Here is an 18,136-nt window from a genome sequence, read left to right as displayed (position 1 = left end):
ATTGGTTTCACCGCTGCTAAAGAAGATGATGAGATAGAGAGATAAAAATAGGTGGAGAAAGAAAAATGGAAATAGAAAGCAAGAGGTAGAAGTGGACATGCAACTCAGCTCATCACTAATCACAAGAAGGACATTAAACTTTATTTAGAGAAAAAAATTCAATTGAACACAACGTCAGATCTTACCTTGATTTTTTGGGATTCAAATTGGGTAAAAATTGAATCTCTCTCAAATTCACTTCCTTCAATTGGGTGTATTAATTTATTGGGGGTGAAGATGGTAAAACCCTAAAAAAAAATGATCTAGGAAGCAAGAGACAGAAGAGCGATTATTTAGCACTCTGAGAGATTGATATAGCGAGAGAAGGAGATGAGAGGAAGAGACTGATGAGTATTGAAAAAAATTCCTCAGAGAAACAGAAGAGGAAGAGAGCATGTGAGGTGGCGTATACGTGTTGTTATTTTTACCAAGTCAGAGCATTTGTGCTGTACGCATTTCCTTAGCTCTGATGAAGAGAATAATAATAACGAAAAATAGAACTAAGGGCACAATAGTTAAAAAGTGAAGTTAAAGAGCACAAATGGTTATTTGATAAAAGTTTAGGGGCAAAATTATGCATTCAGCCTTAATTTTTTTTTTGTCTTTTTAGCCCCCTTTTTGCTACTTTTCTTTCAATTTTGACCCTCTTGTGGACTTTATTTTGGCACACGAGTTACAATCACCATTATTACATCCATTGCAAATATTTTCCAAAAAGTAGTCATATTAGGGTTTTCATGCAACAAATTTATGTTCGCATTAGACATACATTTTATATGCATACATGCATCCATACATAAAAACATGCATTCATATTGTATTACTAACTAAAAATGCAGGTACAGAAAATAAAGCCAGTTCGAAATGCATAGTGGTTCAAAGTACAATCACAATTACAAGGGCTAAACACATATTTTGGCCATTGAACTTTCACGTTTTTGCCAATTAAGCCTTTTTTTTTCAAATTTTAACCTATTGCACCCTCAAACTTTTGGTGTGTATTTCACAAAACCCTTTTGGGCCCCCTTTTTGATGAAGTGTGTGGTAACAACAAAAATTGCCCATATAATTTGTTAACCTCCGTTAACACACAAAATGATGTCGTCTTCATTTTTATACTATTGCCCTAAACATAAATCCTTAAATATAAAAACATTGTCATTTTCATCTAAATTTTTAATTGGTTGCCCTAACAACCCAATAGCATCTTCACGCTCGCCCTAAAATGGGGCTAAACCACCACACTTGCTGCCTCCACCAACCACCACCATCATTGTAGCATGTCAACACTTGCACCTAACTCCAATTCGAGCTCCCAGTGTCAATCTTCCTCCAAACAACTCCCAAGAGATAATCCTTGCTCTGGTCCCTTTATCTCAAAAAGTCCTAACCATTTTCCCTCCTTACAACTTCCAATCACCATCTAAGAGACTAATCTTCCAATGACATTCGCCATCTTTAAGAATTTAATTCTAGTAAGAACTTCGTTGGCTTCATTGTATCTCTCTCTGAATCCATCCGCGGCTATAAAATCTTTGATCCTTGCCATGAATCACATATTGTAAAGACTATATTCTCGTTCTCGAGTCCCTAATTCAATGGGTTGATGAAATTCTAAGAGCTCTTCAAAACTGGATTTTATTTGTGATAGTCGAATTGTCTAGAGGAGCTGAATCGGATTCAAGTTGTCGTGGTCGTGTCATTTACTGGTATGGTCCATGAGTAATCCCATTCAGGTGATAATGACCTAAAACCCTATAAGGGTTGTGAACCAAAGGTAAATATAACAGATCATATGGTAGAGTATGATTGTTTAATATTAGCAAGTGATATGCTTTGGGATGTGGTGTCAAATGACACATGTGGACGATCGCATATGTGTTTGAAAGGAAAAGAAGGCAATCATTTTCGACGCTGGAGAATGAGATGCTATTGGGTGGTGGTGGCAGCGCCACCAATAGATGCGGCGGGTAGATGTCAAACAAGGCATGTTCTGACACATTGTTATTACTGAGAAGCTGGCCTTAGCAAGACAAAGCACTGATAACATGAGCATGGTTGTGGTGGATCTAGGGAGAGACATGTAGATATGAACTTATTAACTTTCTTTGTTATTTACCTTTTTGTGTTTTTTGTTTGAATGATGATATATTTGAGATTTTATATTCCTATAGACGTCTGAGGGAGCAAACCCAATTGAAAATGAATTGACATCATTTCATGCTTTAATAGAGGATTAACGATTCATGTGCACAATTTTCGTTGTTATTGCATCCTTAGTCAAGAAAATTGTGCAATAGCTTCATGAGATGCAAGCTCAAAGTTCAAGGGTGCAATTGGTTAGAATTTGAAAAGGATTCAATTGGCAAAAACGTAAAAGTTCATGGGGCCAAAATATGCGTTTAGGCGAACTACAAGTCTAAAAATTAAGAACAGATAAGCAGGGTCAAAGTTAATGGACGAAGCATGGCCTCTCTTCTGATGAATCCTCTGACCCTTAACAGGTGGGGCAACAGTCGTATCACCCTCCTTATGAATGGCAAGGCTACTAAGAGCTACGATCAACATAGTATGCATCCTCTAGCCCACTATATAGTTATATCGAACCTAGTCGGTTGTAAACTACAAAAAAAAAAAAAATTCACTTAGAAGATCCTTTTAGATAAGTGAATGAAGAATTATAATTAGATGATCCTTTCTTACAAGTATAAAAAGAACTCACCTCAGTCAATACCCTCAGGAGGTAGTCTGTAAGTAATTGAAAACTTCACATTAGTAATGCCCTAGACATGGTATGAGGACCGAGAGTAAAATATACAATCCGCATAGAATAACTGCAATGCAAACACAAAAGTAAATGTAACCAACATTCCTTCTCATAAGCTACATTTAATACATTGCCTATAAAATAATATCATTAGTGGATCTCATACCTTCCATTTTCTATTCAAAAGCAATAACCACTACACGCTTCACTATATCCCTCTTTATTGCATGCTCCATCACAAGCTTCCTCAAGAACTCGTCATCAAACCTAGAGTCCTAGAATACAACCCAAAACCCACCACCATGTGCAAGAACATGACTGCTTTTGCGAGCCCCACAACTTTGCCACCTCCACATCCACCACCTTGTGGCCTAACCTTCAATTTTTCCCCAAACTTTTCAAGTAATTACAAGTTCACTCTAAATTGACCTTTGTACCCTGAGCACCTTGAACTTATTAATCTAGTTGCAATTACATCCTAATTTAAATTAAAATTTAACTCATTATTCTTTGCATCTCAAAATTGATTTTATTTTAAAATTAAATACGTAATCTTAATTTTTTTTTATTTATTATATGAATACTTGGAGTTGATTTTATTATTTATTATTTAAATACTTGGGTATGGAGTATATTTTTACATTATTTTAATCAAAATTGCAACCTTAGTTTAGTTTTAGGGTGCAATTGCAATAAATCGACAAGTTTAGGATGTTGTAATTCACTTTTAGGGTGTAATTGCACTCTAAAAGCAAATTAGGGTGCAATTACAACTAGGTTGATAAGTTCATAGTGCCCGTGGTACAAAGGTTCTTTTAGAGTGAAATTACAACTACTCGAAAAGTTCGGGGTAAAATTGAAAGTTAGGCCCCCTTGTTCTCTCTTAACTGACTCCTCCTTCCATCTCTCCAAAATACTTGTTGCTCTGTCTACTACAATCAAAGCAAATTTTGGATCTTTTTTCTCGCCAAAGTAATTGCCTCCCGGGAAAAGCACTTGAACCAGCATTCCACTCGCCCATCACTTGTTAATAACTCCAACTTTCTCAATTTTGTTACTAGTAATTATTTTTGTCAATCATATAAAAGGAACTTGTTTTGTCTCATAAGAAAGAAAACTCAAGCAATGAATGAAGCTTTCCTATGCATGATCATTAACACTTCTAGTATTGAAAAACATTTTTTGAGGACATATTGTGCTAAATAATTTTATATCAAATATAAACCAATGTTTGCATAAATCCACAAGCACACAAAAAAGTAGAGGGTGACAAGATAGAATGTTAAAGGGCCTCTTTATGAAAAGGTCAAGTAATATAGTAATTACAATGTCCATAATAAATAGAGAAAATAAGAATGGGTAGATCTTTTAAAAAAAAGTGTGAATGGATTTATTGTAGTGTTTTATGAACTTTTTTGAATCCATGGTTGCAAGAATCAACAGAGAAAATCTCTTTAGGTTGCTATTTAGGCAAGTTGAAGACATTATATCAAGGCTACCATAAAATCTAAGGTATTGGTCTTAACTAAGATGACCAAACAATTTGATCTTTCGCTTAAATGGAGCAATTTGACTGAGAATTGAATATGATAGAATATATGTTTTCTTTAATTGGCTAAATCCTAAAATCAGGGTTCATGAAAAACTAAAATTGATAACAACCTTATTTGAGTGTGCTTTAAAGTAGTGCTCATAAAATTCGAATCATTTAAAATCTTCCTCAAGTAAGTACTTTGACAATAATCATGAATTACTTAATTAATGAAAGGACCAACATTCATTAAGTAATTCATGAACGGTTGAACTTTCCTTAATGTAATTTGAACTAAAATTATATCTAAACCTCTCACTTGAAATCATTCCACTGAAACATGGTGTGAAAATGTCTTTTCTTCATACCCTCATGTTAATACAAATCAGTTACAAAAGGTGCAGTTCAAACCGGTAACAAATCAGTTGAAAACCGGAGGTTAACCAAGCAGACAAAGGTGACCTTTACTCACCCTTTCGATCACAACTTTTTTCATAGATAGAATTTTGGCACAAATTTAATACCATTAAAAACTAGATGGAAAGAATTTCCAACGATATATTAGAAACTAGAAACTAAACTTAAGCATGTAATTAAATATCTAACCTAAGCATGTAATTGAATATCTAATGTAAGCATGTAATTAAATACTTGATATAAGCATGTATATATTTAAATACTAAACTAAGCATTAATTCTAATACTAAACCTAAAATGCATTTAATCGTTAAACATGTATTTCAATACTAACCTATGCATTAATATTAAAGCATTTAACTAAATTTCTAATCCTAAACATGAGATTTAATCTAAACTAAAGCTAAATTAAAATGATAAGGGAAAAGAAAGGCTATCTCATAACGCGTGTCATAAATTAAAATGAACCACCTTAGAGTAGTAAGGCTTACTTAATTATTTTTTTTATATATGACATAAGTATGATTATTTTGATAACTTTTATATGTTTAGAGTTTTAAAAAGAAATGGGTATTTAAGGTGTATGTGCTTTGAATTGTGAATAAGGAAAGTATGATTTTATATGATAATTTCATTATGACTTTAAGAAAGTTTTAAAAGAAAAGAAATTTATGAGAAATTTCTTATATTAAGTAATTATGTTTAAGTATGAAGTTTTCATGAGTCACTCAAGTTCTAAAGTAAGCTTAAATGTATGATTTCCTATGATGAGAAATTTTCTATGTTAAGTAATTATGTTTAAGTATGAATTTTTCATGAGTTACTTACGTTCTAAAGTAAGCTTACATTATGAATTTAAGAAGACTAAAGAATAAGACAAGTTTTATGAGAAGTGTTATGAATTAAAAAATAAAAGAAGGATTTTGGGCTCTAATATACTTGGTGTAAATTTGATGCGAGATTTGATTTTATTATGTATGATGAGCATGCTCGGCATTTGATGCTATTATGATAAGAAGCTATGATAATATGCTAGGCACGTGGGTGTCTTATGTTAGGGCGGACGCGCTCTATATGCTATGAATAAGATGGCGACCTAAGGCCATTATGAAAAGGTTGGCGACCTAAGGTCATTATGAATAAGTTATGAAAACCTATCTGCTTCTCTTTCTCCTATGTGTATCCGAGCCCTTGGAAAATATTTTTAAGGCAATTAAATGAATGAGATTATATTATTTTAGTACACCTTAGTTTGAAAATAAATGATTATGTTATCGAATGAATTTTCAAAGCGTGATATTTCGGTACATGGTTTTATAATAAATAGTATGTGTATTGGTATAATAAATGTCCAAGTAATGAATTTATGATTTGAAAGAATTAAATTATTTATGTTATTTTATTTGATATCTCTAAGTAAAGAACTAAAGTATTTATGGTGATTAAATGTTTATGTAAAGGATTTATGGTATAAAGAACTAAATTATTTATGTTATTAATTATAAGTTTATTTGATATTTCTTTTGCTATAAAATGTACGTTGAAATTTAATAACTCTATGATTGTAAATGATTTTATGAAATTTGTGTTTTAAGTAAGTTGTCATCGTAACTTTGGTAAGTATGTGAATTATGAGCATCACTGAGTTTTATACTCAGCGGGTTGATTTTTATCACGCGCAGGTTAAAGACCGTGGTTGTTGCTTGAAGACTAGAAGAGTAGCATCAGAGCGGAAGCGACTATTGTGGTAGTAGTAGATTGAGATTCATGTAATTAAGAATTATGGCATGTATAATTAATATATTTTCGGAGATTATGTTATTTGAATTATAATTTAAGCATGTAAGTATCAATTATGTTGGTGTATATATTTGCAGATAAGCATAAGAGTCATTACATGATTAAATATAAAATATATTTAAGATAGTTGGTATGATTAAGAACATAAGGACTTGATATATATAATGAATGCATTTAATTGATGATCATTAAAATGCTATTGAGGATTTATATAGTTATAAAAAATATAGAAGTGTTGTTGTGTTATGATGATTATTTGGAGATGTTACAATACCCTTCTGAATATATATCACCATCAAAGCTAAAATCTCTACTGCCCACATTCGGAAGGTAATATGATTAGTGCATCACCGAGATACTTTCTCAAACTATAAGATTAACATGTGAATTTTGCCAACACATAACCAATGTGCTTTAGGAAAAAATCATAGTTATATAATTATATAAAGAAATTATCTAATCTAAATAAACCTATTCAAACAAACTGAGCCTGATTTTATTTTTATTTAATTAATGCTAGAAAAAGAAAGAAAAAGAAAGTGAACATAAACAATTGGAAGAGAGACCTCGTCGATGACTTTCTTGCTGAGGATACGTGAAATGACAGGATAAACCATGACCTTTTATGCTAAACCTATGAGTGTAAAATATATTTCTTGTTCAGTGAAAAAGAAAATATCAAATCTAAGAAACGAGAACAAAAAAAAATTGATTGAAACATATTATCAATGAAAGTTAAAACAAACAAGTCGTTTAGGATGGCGGCGGTGGATTGCAGGGCGCGGTTCAATAGAACTCGAACAACTTTATTAGTTAGGAGGTTTTTGTATGAACACTCTCTATAATGCTCTATTTGGATGTAAGATTAAATTGTTCTTTAAGCTTTTTTTTAGTTAAAGAGTTGAGATGAAAGAAGGAGAGAGTTAAGACGTAGCAGATAAGACAATTTCATTATTTTATTAAAAATTAACAGTAAAAGATAAAAAAATTTTGTACGGAATGGCAACATAATTCAACAAAGGTAAAATACATGAAAATTTTAGTGTAATGTGAGAGTACACTAGTTATTTTTAGCAAAATATAAGGACAAAATTATAAGTTTCCATCAATATAATATAGGGATATTGTACTAAATATTAGTTTTTAAAACTTAATTTAAAAAAAATGTCAATTTGACTTTGAGATTTAAATTATTGTCCTTTATGATATACTTTTACTATTGTGCCTTTTTTTTTTGTTGATAGGCATTAGTTTGTTAATATTTGAGTGTTTTGATATGTTAGTGTTTCCTTTTGTATTAATTTCCTATTTTTACCATTGTTTCCTTTTTTTTTCGTATGTTAATATTTTTCCATTGCCGTTTTTTCAGCCTCATTATTTTCTTATTGTTCTTTCTCCTTTTGCTACCGTTCATTATTTTCTTATCATTTTTTCTAATTTTGCTATCATTCTTCTCATTATTGGTATTGTTCCATTATTTCATTTTTGATTCATAAGGTATATTGATTTCTGTTTTTGATTTGTTATTTATTGTTGAAAATATCTTTATCAGTTTTTTATACAATCAGTAAATATTGTAGAGATAAAGTAAGACTTTAGATTCTGTTTGGATTGATACTAATATAGTTTATATATATGGACCATTTACTTGGTTTGACCCAATGTATTAATTGGTGTACATATATCTATTCTGTATTTAATTGATTTTACAGTATTCATTGATATATATATATATATATATATACACTGTATTTATTTAGTTTGATCAAATGTGCTAATTGGTGTATATATATCTATTTTGCGTTTAATTGATTTTACAGTATTTACTAATATAGTGTATATATATACACACACACATTGTATATATCGTGTATATCGTTTTTACCGTCACTGTTATTATCCTTGCTGGTCATCAGTTACCATCACCGGTTGTCATCGTCGTGGTTGAATCACAAAAGCTATATCAAGATTTGCTCTTATAGATTCCGTGTTTCCTTTATCCAGTGTTTCCTTTTTTTTGGTATTTTCTTTTTTTCAGCATTTTTTTTAATATTTCATTTTTTTCAGTGTTTCTCGTTTCTCTTGCAAGGTTAGTTTTAATATTATTGAAATTTTTTTACCGAATTTATTATTATCTTAATAAGTGTTCTTTTTTGACATTTTGTTAAAATTGAAAACTGATATATGATATTCGTTAAATTGCCCCATAAATTTATTTGATTATATTATTATATATATCTAAAGGGTATAAATGGTTTATTGTTGCCATAACCTTTTTCTCTTTTTGCCCTTAGTAATAGCACCTCTCACTAAACGTTTTTTTCCTGCAATGGGCCAGTTAGCCCAAAACTGTCAACCTGCCTATAATACATTCTTTATCTTTCTTTTCTTTTCTTTTTTATGTTAAAATGTGTCTATTATATAATTTTTTTTTTTTTTTAAAAAAAAACGTACCACCACCACTATTATTATTAATAAGTGATAATCTTATAAATTTATTCTATCAATTTATTATTTATTTATATATTATTATGTATTTATTACTCTATTGGTACAAAATTTTAATGGCAAATTTATTTACTTTGTTGAATTATATATAATAACAATAATAATATAATAATCATAATAATAAAAATTTCACTTTGAAATTCTCAAATAATCTTCTTTTCATATCGACTATATTTAATTTTTTTTCCCACCAATAATAAATATAACAATGTTGTTTGCCCATGCAAGTTTTCTTTTTTTATCTTCCTTAACTACATTCCTACCATTTTTTTTTTTAAAAGATCATCTTTATACGTGCTACTTGCTATTTAAATTGCATATTTATATTAATTCAATACAAGCATAAACGTACATGCATAGATTTTTAATTTCATTTAATTGAAAAAATATAATCATCCAATAATATATATTTTAACCAAACTATATTAGACCAAAATATATAAATACTATTATGATTTCTTATATAATTATATACTTATGTTACTGTTAGTATATTATGAGTTGAAATTATCATGAATGAAGTCAACACCATTATAATACACTTTAAAATTAAATTTACAAATATTAATTTATGATAATTAACCGGCATGTGGTGCCCGGAATTTATGCTCGTTGGTATTACTAATAGAAGTGGAGTAACTCTTACTTTGGGCCTAACGTCTCTGGGTCCAAAAGGTAATCCAAATTTTCGAAGCCCAAACTCTAGTCAGTCTTTTCTCCGTGTCTCTCTCCCAACCCTGACTTTGCCCCCCTTGCTCTTTGGCGGCACAAGCCTATTCTCCATGGCAGGCTAATGCACCTCTCCACTTCACATTCGCAGGCTGCGGTACAGTATATCGTGGCTCTTTCACATCCTCTCATCAGATCATATACTCTCCAATGACACTTTAAACCTCTCCGATTCGCTATAATATCTTTTCCCTTCCTTCTCCGTATATGCAATCTTTAATGGATTTGAGGAAGCTTGCAATCATCAAACCCACCTTTCTTTATCCTCCCGTTACACGCCCTTTGACCTGTTTCACATCCACAACCCAACAACGACACCAAACGCATCCTCAAGAGCCTCCGTTGCAGCCACAGACCCGAGAAAAATCTTCAAATAAGAGTTTAACCAATTTGGTATTTGCTCTTCTCTCTAATCGTCGTTTTAAATATTCTAAATGTGAAAAACTCCTGCAGCATTTGACTCCGCAAGAGTTCGATCAATGTTTCCTTGATATTCGACCAAATGTGAATCCCCAAACCACTCTAAAATTCTTTCAATTTGCATCTAGTACTCGTAATTTTCGTTTTACAGTACGTTCTTATTGCCTTTTGATTCGGTTGCTAGTTTCTTCTGATATTTTATCAGCTGCGAGATTGCTTCTTATTCGTTTGATTGACGGGAAGCTGCCAGTTCTCTATGCCAATGAGTTTGAGAGGAGGCATATTGAGATTGCAATGACAATTGTAGATCTACATTCGGGGTTTGGGCCCGTTGTTGTAGTTAAATTAGCTGATTTGATTATACATATTTATTGTACACAATTTAAACATCTAGGTTTTGATGTGGCTTTTGATGTGTTTAGTTTATTGGCCGGTAAGGGTTTGCTTCCTTCTATGAAGACTTGCACTTTTTTGTTGAGTTCTTTAGTGAAAGGTAATGAGTTGAAAAAGAGCTATCAAGTGTTCGATATGATTTGTAATGGTGGTGTCACTCCAGATGTTTACTTGTTTAGTACCATGGTTAATGCCTTTTGCAAGGGAGGCAGACTGGAGGATGCCATTGAATTGTTTCTTAAATTGGAAAAGATGGGTACTGCTCCAAACGTTGTCACATATAATAATATTATTCATGGCTTATGCAAGAATGGCAGAGTAAATGAGGCATTTCAATTTAAAGAAAAGATGGTAAAAGAGAGGCTGAACCCAAGTGTAGTGACTTATAGCATTCTAATTAATGGGTTGGTAAAGTTGGAGAGATTTGATGAAGCTTACTGTGTCTTGAAGGAAATGTATGACGGAGGTTTTGCGCCAAACAATGTTGTCTATAACACATTAATTGATGGGTATTGTAGGATAGGTAATATTAGTCAGGCACTGGAAGTAAGAGATACTATGGTATCCAAGGGAATAAGTCCCAATTCGGTTACTTTTAATTCAATTGTACTAGGCCTTTGCAAGAGTAATCAAATAGAACATGCTGAATGCATTTTGGAGGAAATGCTATCGAGAGGTTTAGTGATAAACCAGGGTGCATTTACTTCAGTTATTCATGGGCTATGTTTGAAGTCTAGGTTTGATTCTGCACTAAGGTTTACTAGGGAGGTGCTATTAAGAAATTTAAAGCCCAATGATGGTTTGCTGACCACACTGGTTAGTGGGCTGTGTAAGGTTGGTAAGCAATCAGAGGCAATAAAACTTTGGTTTAGTCTATTGGAGCAAGGTTTCACAGTCAATATAGTTACTTCAAATGCTCTCATTTATGGACTTTGTGAGGCTGGTAACGTACAAGAAGCTGCTAAGCTTCTAAAGGAGATACTAGCGAGGGGTTTAATATTGGACAAAATCTCATACAACACACTTATATTAGGGTATTGCAAGGAAGGAAAAGTTGAGGAATGTTTTAAACTTAAGGAAGAGATGATAAGAGAAGGAATTCAGCCAGACATACATACTTACAATTTGCTATTGCATGGGCTTTGTAATAAAGGCAGACTAGAAGAATCTTGCATGCTTTGGGATGAATGCAAAAGAAATGGTCATGTTCCAAATGTTTATACATATGGAGTCATGATTAATGGATACTGTAAAGCCAACAAAATTGAAGAGGCTGAAAACTTGTTCAGAGTGATGCTTACTATGGAAATGGAGCTCAACTCTGTTGTTTACAATACACTAATCAGAGCATACTGTAAATCTGGGAACATGATGGAAGCTTTTAGACTCCGTGATGACATGAGAAATAGAGGCATCCCTTTAACTTCTGCCACGTATTCTTCTCTTATAAATGGACTCTGCAATATTGGCCTTTTAGATGATGCAACTCACCTTCTTGATGAGATGAGGAAGGAGGGCTTGTTACCAAATGTTGTCTGCTATACTGCACTTATTGGTGGTTATTGTAGGCTAGGGCAGATGGATAAAGTTGATAATGTCTTGCAGGAAATGTCTTTTCATAATATACATCCTAATAAAGTCACCTATACTATCCTGATAGATGGATATTGCAAAATGGGAAATATGAAAGAAGCAGCTAAGCTTGTGAATGAGATGGCTGAAAAAGGAGTTGTTCCAGATGCTGTCACTTACAATGCACTTACAAATGGTTTTTGTAAGGAAGGGAAGGTAGGGGAAGCTTTTAAAGTATGTGATCATATGTCCTCTAGTGGAGTATGTTTAGATGACATTACATATACGACATTGATTGATGGGTGGCATCAGTCATCTGCAGTTAAAAATCAAGAATGATTCTGAACTGTTGGATGTTTAACTGTACCTGGGATGCTGTTGTCTCTAAAACGGTTGATATTTCATCAGCTGAATAAAATGTGAGTGGCAGCAAAATTTTTATCATTCATGTCCTGAAGGTTGCAACTTTGATATGGTTGATTTACGTCTCTTGTTTAACCCATTTTCTTAGGAAAGCTGATTGTTTGCCATGGAGAATATTCTATCATGTTCTCTTTTAAACCCAATTGCTATCATTGAATTTCAGAGGTTTGTTAATTTATTTAAACATTTTTCTTTTCGTTTCATTATCTCATCATTCTTTCATATGCATGTATGTTTACATGTATTGTCTTTTTTAAACTTTAGGATCGTGCTTTAACTTGATAGTGTTTGTAGTTGAACTTGATTTATTAATTTGTAGGTATGCTTTGTGCAGGATGGTCTTGGCTCACTGCATCCACAAATTTGGCTTAAGGTACTTCCAAAAACAAAAAGAAAATTGTGCTTCTACCATGCCCAATTTTATATCACAATTTGCTTACTTGTTCTTCTGTTCAGGTTGAATTTCGTACTATTATAACAGTTGCAAGTACATCTGCTACATTGTCTGTTCTTGTTATAGATACATGGTTCTTAAAAGCAGTCTAATTGATAGGCACTTGTTCACCATGGTTGTTTTCTTGTTTGCTTTTCAAAATTCCGTCATGATTTAAATTTTGATGCCTTCTCAAATTTCTTTCTATAAATTAATATAAAAATAGATTTCCAGCTTTTATTGTTTCTTTTCTTTTATGTAGATAACCCATGATTTCTGTTTTGGGTAATTTTTAATTAAGATTGAATGAGGACAGATACTAATTAATTGTTTTATAAAGTTAGTCGCACCAGCGAGAAGGATGATGCAAAATAATTCTTGTATTAAAATTGGTATTGAACAATCAGTATAGTATTTTAAAGAATGGAAAATGAGGAAGTAATAAAAATATTAGGAATGGTAACAAAAATTAATGATACTGGTATACTTGAGTGCTACTACTTCGTGATAATTAGGTCTGCATCCAGAGGATTCTAATTATTGTGCTTTAGTGGTCCAAATTATGTGATTGGATTTTGTTAGTTTGCGTGACTGTTATTCAAGAAAAGAAATTTGTTGGAATGCACATGGAAGGTTCTTGTATACTATCAGGGTGTTGATATTCATTATTTAGTGAACACTGCTGTTTCAGATTTGGTACTTTCATGATCCAGATAATTTTTGTGTGTATACTGGATATCTAACATCGGAGTTCCCCACCACGATAATAGAGAAAGAAAGAAAAAGAAAAGAAGAAGATGGAGAGAAGAGAGAAGTACTTCCTGTCACAAGCTTTTTTATTTTCTTCTCTTTTGTCATTTTCCCTTTAATGGTGCAGCACGCAGAAAATTAGCTCACTTGTTTTAATTTATAAGACCCAATTTTTTCTTTTACAATATTTCAGTAAAAAAGGCCCAAGGCCCGTCCATATAAATATGTGGCTCTTGAAAATTATGCTGCAAAAATTTATAATTTTTTAAATTTTTATCTTAATATTTATTATTTCGTTTACATTTGAAAAAAAAACATGAAAATGTGAAGTAAAATATAAAGTTTGACCAGTCAAAAGCCTAGCAACTCCAATAATCATAATTCACATGCCACAATCTGGATTAGTGTACCAACTAAACCTACCCTTTATGCACCACACTTAAATTAGTGAGCATATTATATCCCATACCTGTACTGTGACCCGGAATATACCATTTTCTAGGTAACTATGACTATTTCTTTGACTACATCTCTTCATTATAAATTATTACATATACAAGATTATTATGATATTTGGTTAAATTCTTCAATTTATTTTGATCGAGTCACTTTGCTAATAATTCATGATAGTAGAGGCAGATTCTGATGCATGGTTTTGATTCCAAACCCATTTTCCGTTGCAATATTTTAAAGCCTTATTGTCACTGTTGGAGATAATTTGTTGTCTTGCAAATCTTTATATGCCTTGGATTGCATTCTCATGGTATTCTTTTTCAGCTGTGTAGATGCCAACATGATCAGCGGGCAACTTGGGAGGGTTATGATTACTTTTCAACCTTACCAGGTTATACATTTTTGCCAGTTCCTGCCAAGAATTATTGGCATTGCTGACATTATCTGGTGTATGGAACAGAACAAAACATTGTTGATTTACCTCATGAAAGTGATTTTCGAGAATCCCAAATTCCAACAAAACTAGGCCATTCCTAATGAATAAAGAACTTGAAGAACATTGCAAGAAAGAAATTCAATATCTTTTACATAAAGGATTGATCTCAATCTAGGTCTCGTTGGAGTTATGCTGCAATCTGTGTTAACAGATAGGTATGTTTTTAACATGCTACAGCTGGATATAGCGCACTTGAATATGTTTTCAGCCCATTGTAGAAGCTGTTTTGTGATTTTTTTTACTGTGGGCAGTGAAGAATGAAATCCATTAGTTTTACCATTGTTATTTTAGTTAGTTTTTGTTGACAGTGGTAAATTTTTTCTCATATGTCAGTTGAGGCAGCTCGGTTCAATAGGGGGATGCAACATATCCTTACATTCTTGTCTGTAGGAGTCAAATCTTAAGCTTGTTTGTATTTGGCAGAACCCTATTCTCCTCCCCAAAGTGAAACTTGATCTCTTCTATGTAATAAATTTTTCCGTGTTACTGAATCATAATTCGATGTAGTCATATGGTAGCAATGATCATAGAAGGCAGAGGCAGTTGGCCCTTGTGTTATTTTACTGAATTTTACTTGACATCAACAAATTTAAATGTTGTAAATTTGTCTTCAGTTCATGTGAGAGTAATAAATGTTGCTAAAAAGCAGAGAGGCTCATTTACCTTCGAAGTCCTGGACATACAAGACCGCAACTTAACATGTTCAGCTACTGAAAGACTTCTGGAGTAAGCCTTACGCCCTAATGCCCTGATTTAAAAGACTAGCACAGATTTCAAGATTTGGATACAACCAAGGTAACATCCATCAGCTATTTATTTCATGACATGTATCGGCTATATGCCTGTGCTTCCTTATGATTTTTGATTGTCTAGAATTTGATAAATGCACATTTGCCAGCTGCTAGTTGGCAGTCGGATTAATTTTTCATTCCCTGGAGTTAATGTTGTACTTGGGCATGATTTAGTGACCAGCACTCTTCGGATACTAATTCCTGTGCATGGTTTTATTGTTAAATTATGGTATCCTATTTGAGTTGGTTAAATCTATCAGGTATATGTTTGTCGATGATTACTAATGCTTGTCATCATTTTGTTGTGTTTTGTTGATTTGTTGTTGGTAAATGTGTTTGGTAGTTTATTTGTTGCATGAACTATTAGATTGAGCTACTGGAGGATCGAGTTCTGGCTAGTTTAGACATAAAATTTAGTGTCCGTTCTGCCTAGTACATTACATACATGGAAGTGGGGTCTTTGCCCTCTATTTTCTAATTACATTTTTAAGAGGAAACTCACTTCAACTCTTTTTTAATAGACCAGTGGAAACCGGTGGAGATTTATGGAAATATAACATTAGAGTTGAAGATGGCTATCTGACATCGGTTCAAAGATGGGGTCCGACTCTAGGGTAGCAGCTAGTTCTGGCCATAGGATGGCGGATATAGTCCATGAGCCGTCACCTTGAGCACTCGATCTTTGATTCATGTATCCAACTCCTATTTTTTGTATGGTTGAACAGACTGTGCCGAGTACTGGGCTTCCAAATCCAAAGTTGATTTCAGCGACTGGGAACCTCCTCCCTGATGATAAGACGAGAGCTGGACCACCCCGACCTAACACAATATTCGATAGCATCAGTCCAGGGCGGTGGCACTCAATCCAATCAATCAAATCCAGGAAATGCTCATTATTGGTAACCTGTGATATGGCATCATGAACATTGGTAGCAATATCTGATATGGACCCTTGCCTGAGTTGTGCAATGCTTGCCTCAGCAACAGCTAAGGACAATACATTACCAATGTAATTTGACATTGAGTTCTGTTCTCGGCAAATTCGGCCACGTCCATCGACCAACCATCCCATCTTGCACCTCTCATGCTTTTGGTCAATTGTTGCAACCATAATTTTCCACACATAGGCTGAGAATGCCTCAATTTTTGTTCTCTTGTTGCCATTTGAACAAGCTATGTGTTGCAGTTTATTGATGCTAGAGACGTCAATATGGTAAAGGCGCTTAAGCAAGATGTTGGTAGTTGGCATGTTTATTATATCATCTAGGGTACACTTGACAAAAGTTCGATCCAAGGAAGGGTGATAAGAAGGAGGGTAACGCGGATAAATATTTCTCCGGTGATCGGGCATGCAAGATAATGGCTTGTTTAGAGCAATTTCAGACCATGAGAGAAGGAATTTACCAAAGGCACTTGCATCCCCAAGTGCATGATCAAAGGTGAATGTTATTGAGATGCCACCACAAGTGTAATTTGTAACTTGAACTTGTAATGGAAAATCTGGATTGATAGAGACTAGCTTACCCTCCAAAGAATGATTGAGATCGTAAAGGTCTAGTTTCTTCAATGAAATATTGGCATGACCTTCAACAACTAGGGCACCATTGTTGTCGCAAATGATAACTGGCTCACTAGTCAATGGATTTTGAACAATTCGACCCGCAAATGGATAGTAGTGACTCAGAGTTTCAGCAAGGGACTTCTTCAGAGATTCAACGATGGAGGTAAAGCTAACAGTTTGAGGGTTTTGATATAAATACAGGTATGTCACTGGGAAACGGCCGGAAAGTAGATCAAGGTTTGTTAGAGCTAGCCTTTGAGGCGTTGGCAAATGATTGGCAGCTTTAACAATGCTTTTTTCAGTGAGGTATACTTCAAAACTTCCTTGCTCTGTAATCTCAACCTCCATTTCAACATAGAAACTCTAAGCCTGCCTAGTAAAAGTGGGAAGGTGCTGCTTTTACAATAATGACTTTGGGGTTGCACCGTCCGCCTTCTTATATAGAGAATATGTTTATCATTGTGGACAGGGTTGATTTTAAACAGGTAGAATTTGAGTTTGAATAGCTCGAGTAATGAATCGAGTAAAGTTTGAGTATTATAATTCTTGACTCGAACAGTTTTTGAGTATTATAATTCTTGACTCGAACGACTCGTGAATTTAATAACATCTTTGTTTTTATATAATTTGAAGAATAACAAGTTTTTATATAATAATTTATTAATTTAAGCTCGAATTTGAACTCATTTTAAGTTCATTTTTTATTTAAGATTAATAAAATTAGGAAAAATTGTATTTTTATCCCTGTGTTTGGCATAATTAACTTTTTTTGTTCTTGTATTTTAAAAATTACATTATTTTATCCTTATACTTTGGATTCATTAAACCAAATTATTATCTCTCTATTGTTTGAGATTTAAATTGTAAAGTATTAGTGAAATTACAGGATTGACTCTTTATACATATGAAATAGAAGAGAAAAGAATTATATTTTTGTCCCTGTATTTTTATATAATAACTACTTTATCCTTGTATTTTCAAAATTAAATTATTTTATCTATATAATTTAGAGCCATTAATGACTTAAATTTCAAATAGTTTTGTTTAATTATG

General features: G+C 32.9%; 2 protein-coding genes across 12 annotated transcripts; one reads left to right on the top strand and one right to left on the bottom strand.

Moving 5' to 3' along the window:
- Positions 1-9,817: 9,817 nt before the first annotated feature.
- On the top strand, positions 9,818-14,659 carry LOC105643401 (Tetratricopeptide repeat (TPR)-like superfamily protein). Of its 11 annotated transcripts, none has more exons than XM_020682959.3 (4): positions 9,818-12,595; positions 12,693-12,764; positions 12,934-12,972; positions 14,560-14,659. In XM_020682959.3, the coding sequence occupies exon 1, from the start codon at positions 9,999-10,001 to the stop codon at positions 12,513-12,515; it is 2,517 nt and encodes an 838-aa protein (XP_020538618.1). In that variant the 5' UTR covers positions 9,818-9,998; the 3' UTR covers positions 12,516-12,595; positions 12,693-12,764; positions 12,934-12,972; positions 14,560-14,659. The 11 variants fall into 11 exon arrangements, with proteins under 11 accessions (XP_020538618.1, XP_020538610.1, XP_020538619.1 ...); XM_020682951.3 differs by having other exon boundaries at positions 12,688-12,764; XM_020682960.3 differs by having other exon boundaries at positions 12,688-12,764; positions 14,568-14,640.
- A 1,252-nt stretch (positions 14,660-15,911) lies between these two features.
- Positions 15,912-17,611, bottom strand: LOC105643396 (HXXXD-type acyl-transferase family protein). Its single transcript, XM_012228506.4, has one exon. It carries the CDS (start codon positions 17,429-17,431, stop codon positions 16,082-16,084), a length of 1,350 nt encoding a protein of 449 aa, XP_012083896.1. The 5' UTR covers positions 17,432-17,611; the 3' UTR covers positions 15,912-16,081.
- Between the last annotated feature and the right edge of the window lie 525 nt (positions 17,612-18,136).

Source organism: Jatropha curcas, chromosome 11 (genome assembly GCF_041381405.1).
Source record: "Jatropha curcas cultivar XTBG-Jc1 chromosome 11, XTBG_Jcur_1.0, whole genome shotgun sequence".
NCBI lineage: Eukaryota > Viridiplantae > Streptophyta > Magnoliopsida > Malpighiales > Euphorbiaceae > Jatropha > Jatropha curcas.
Note: the sequence above shows the minus strand (reverse complement) of the source record. Positions and strands in the feature narration are given on the sequence as shown.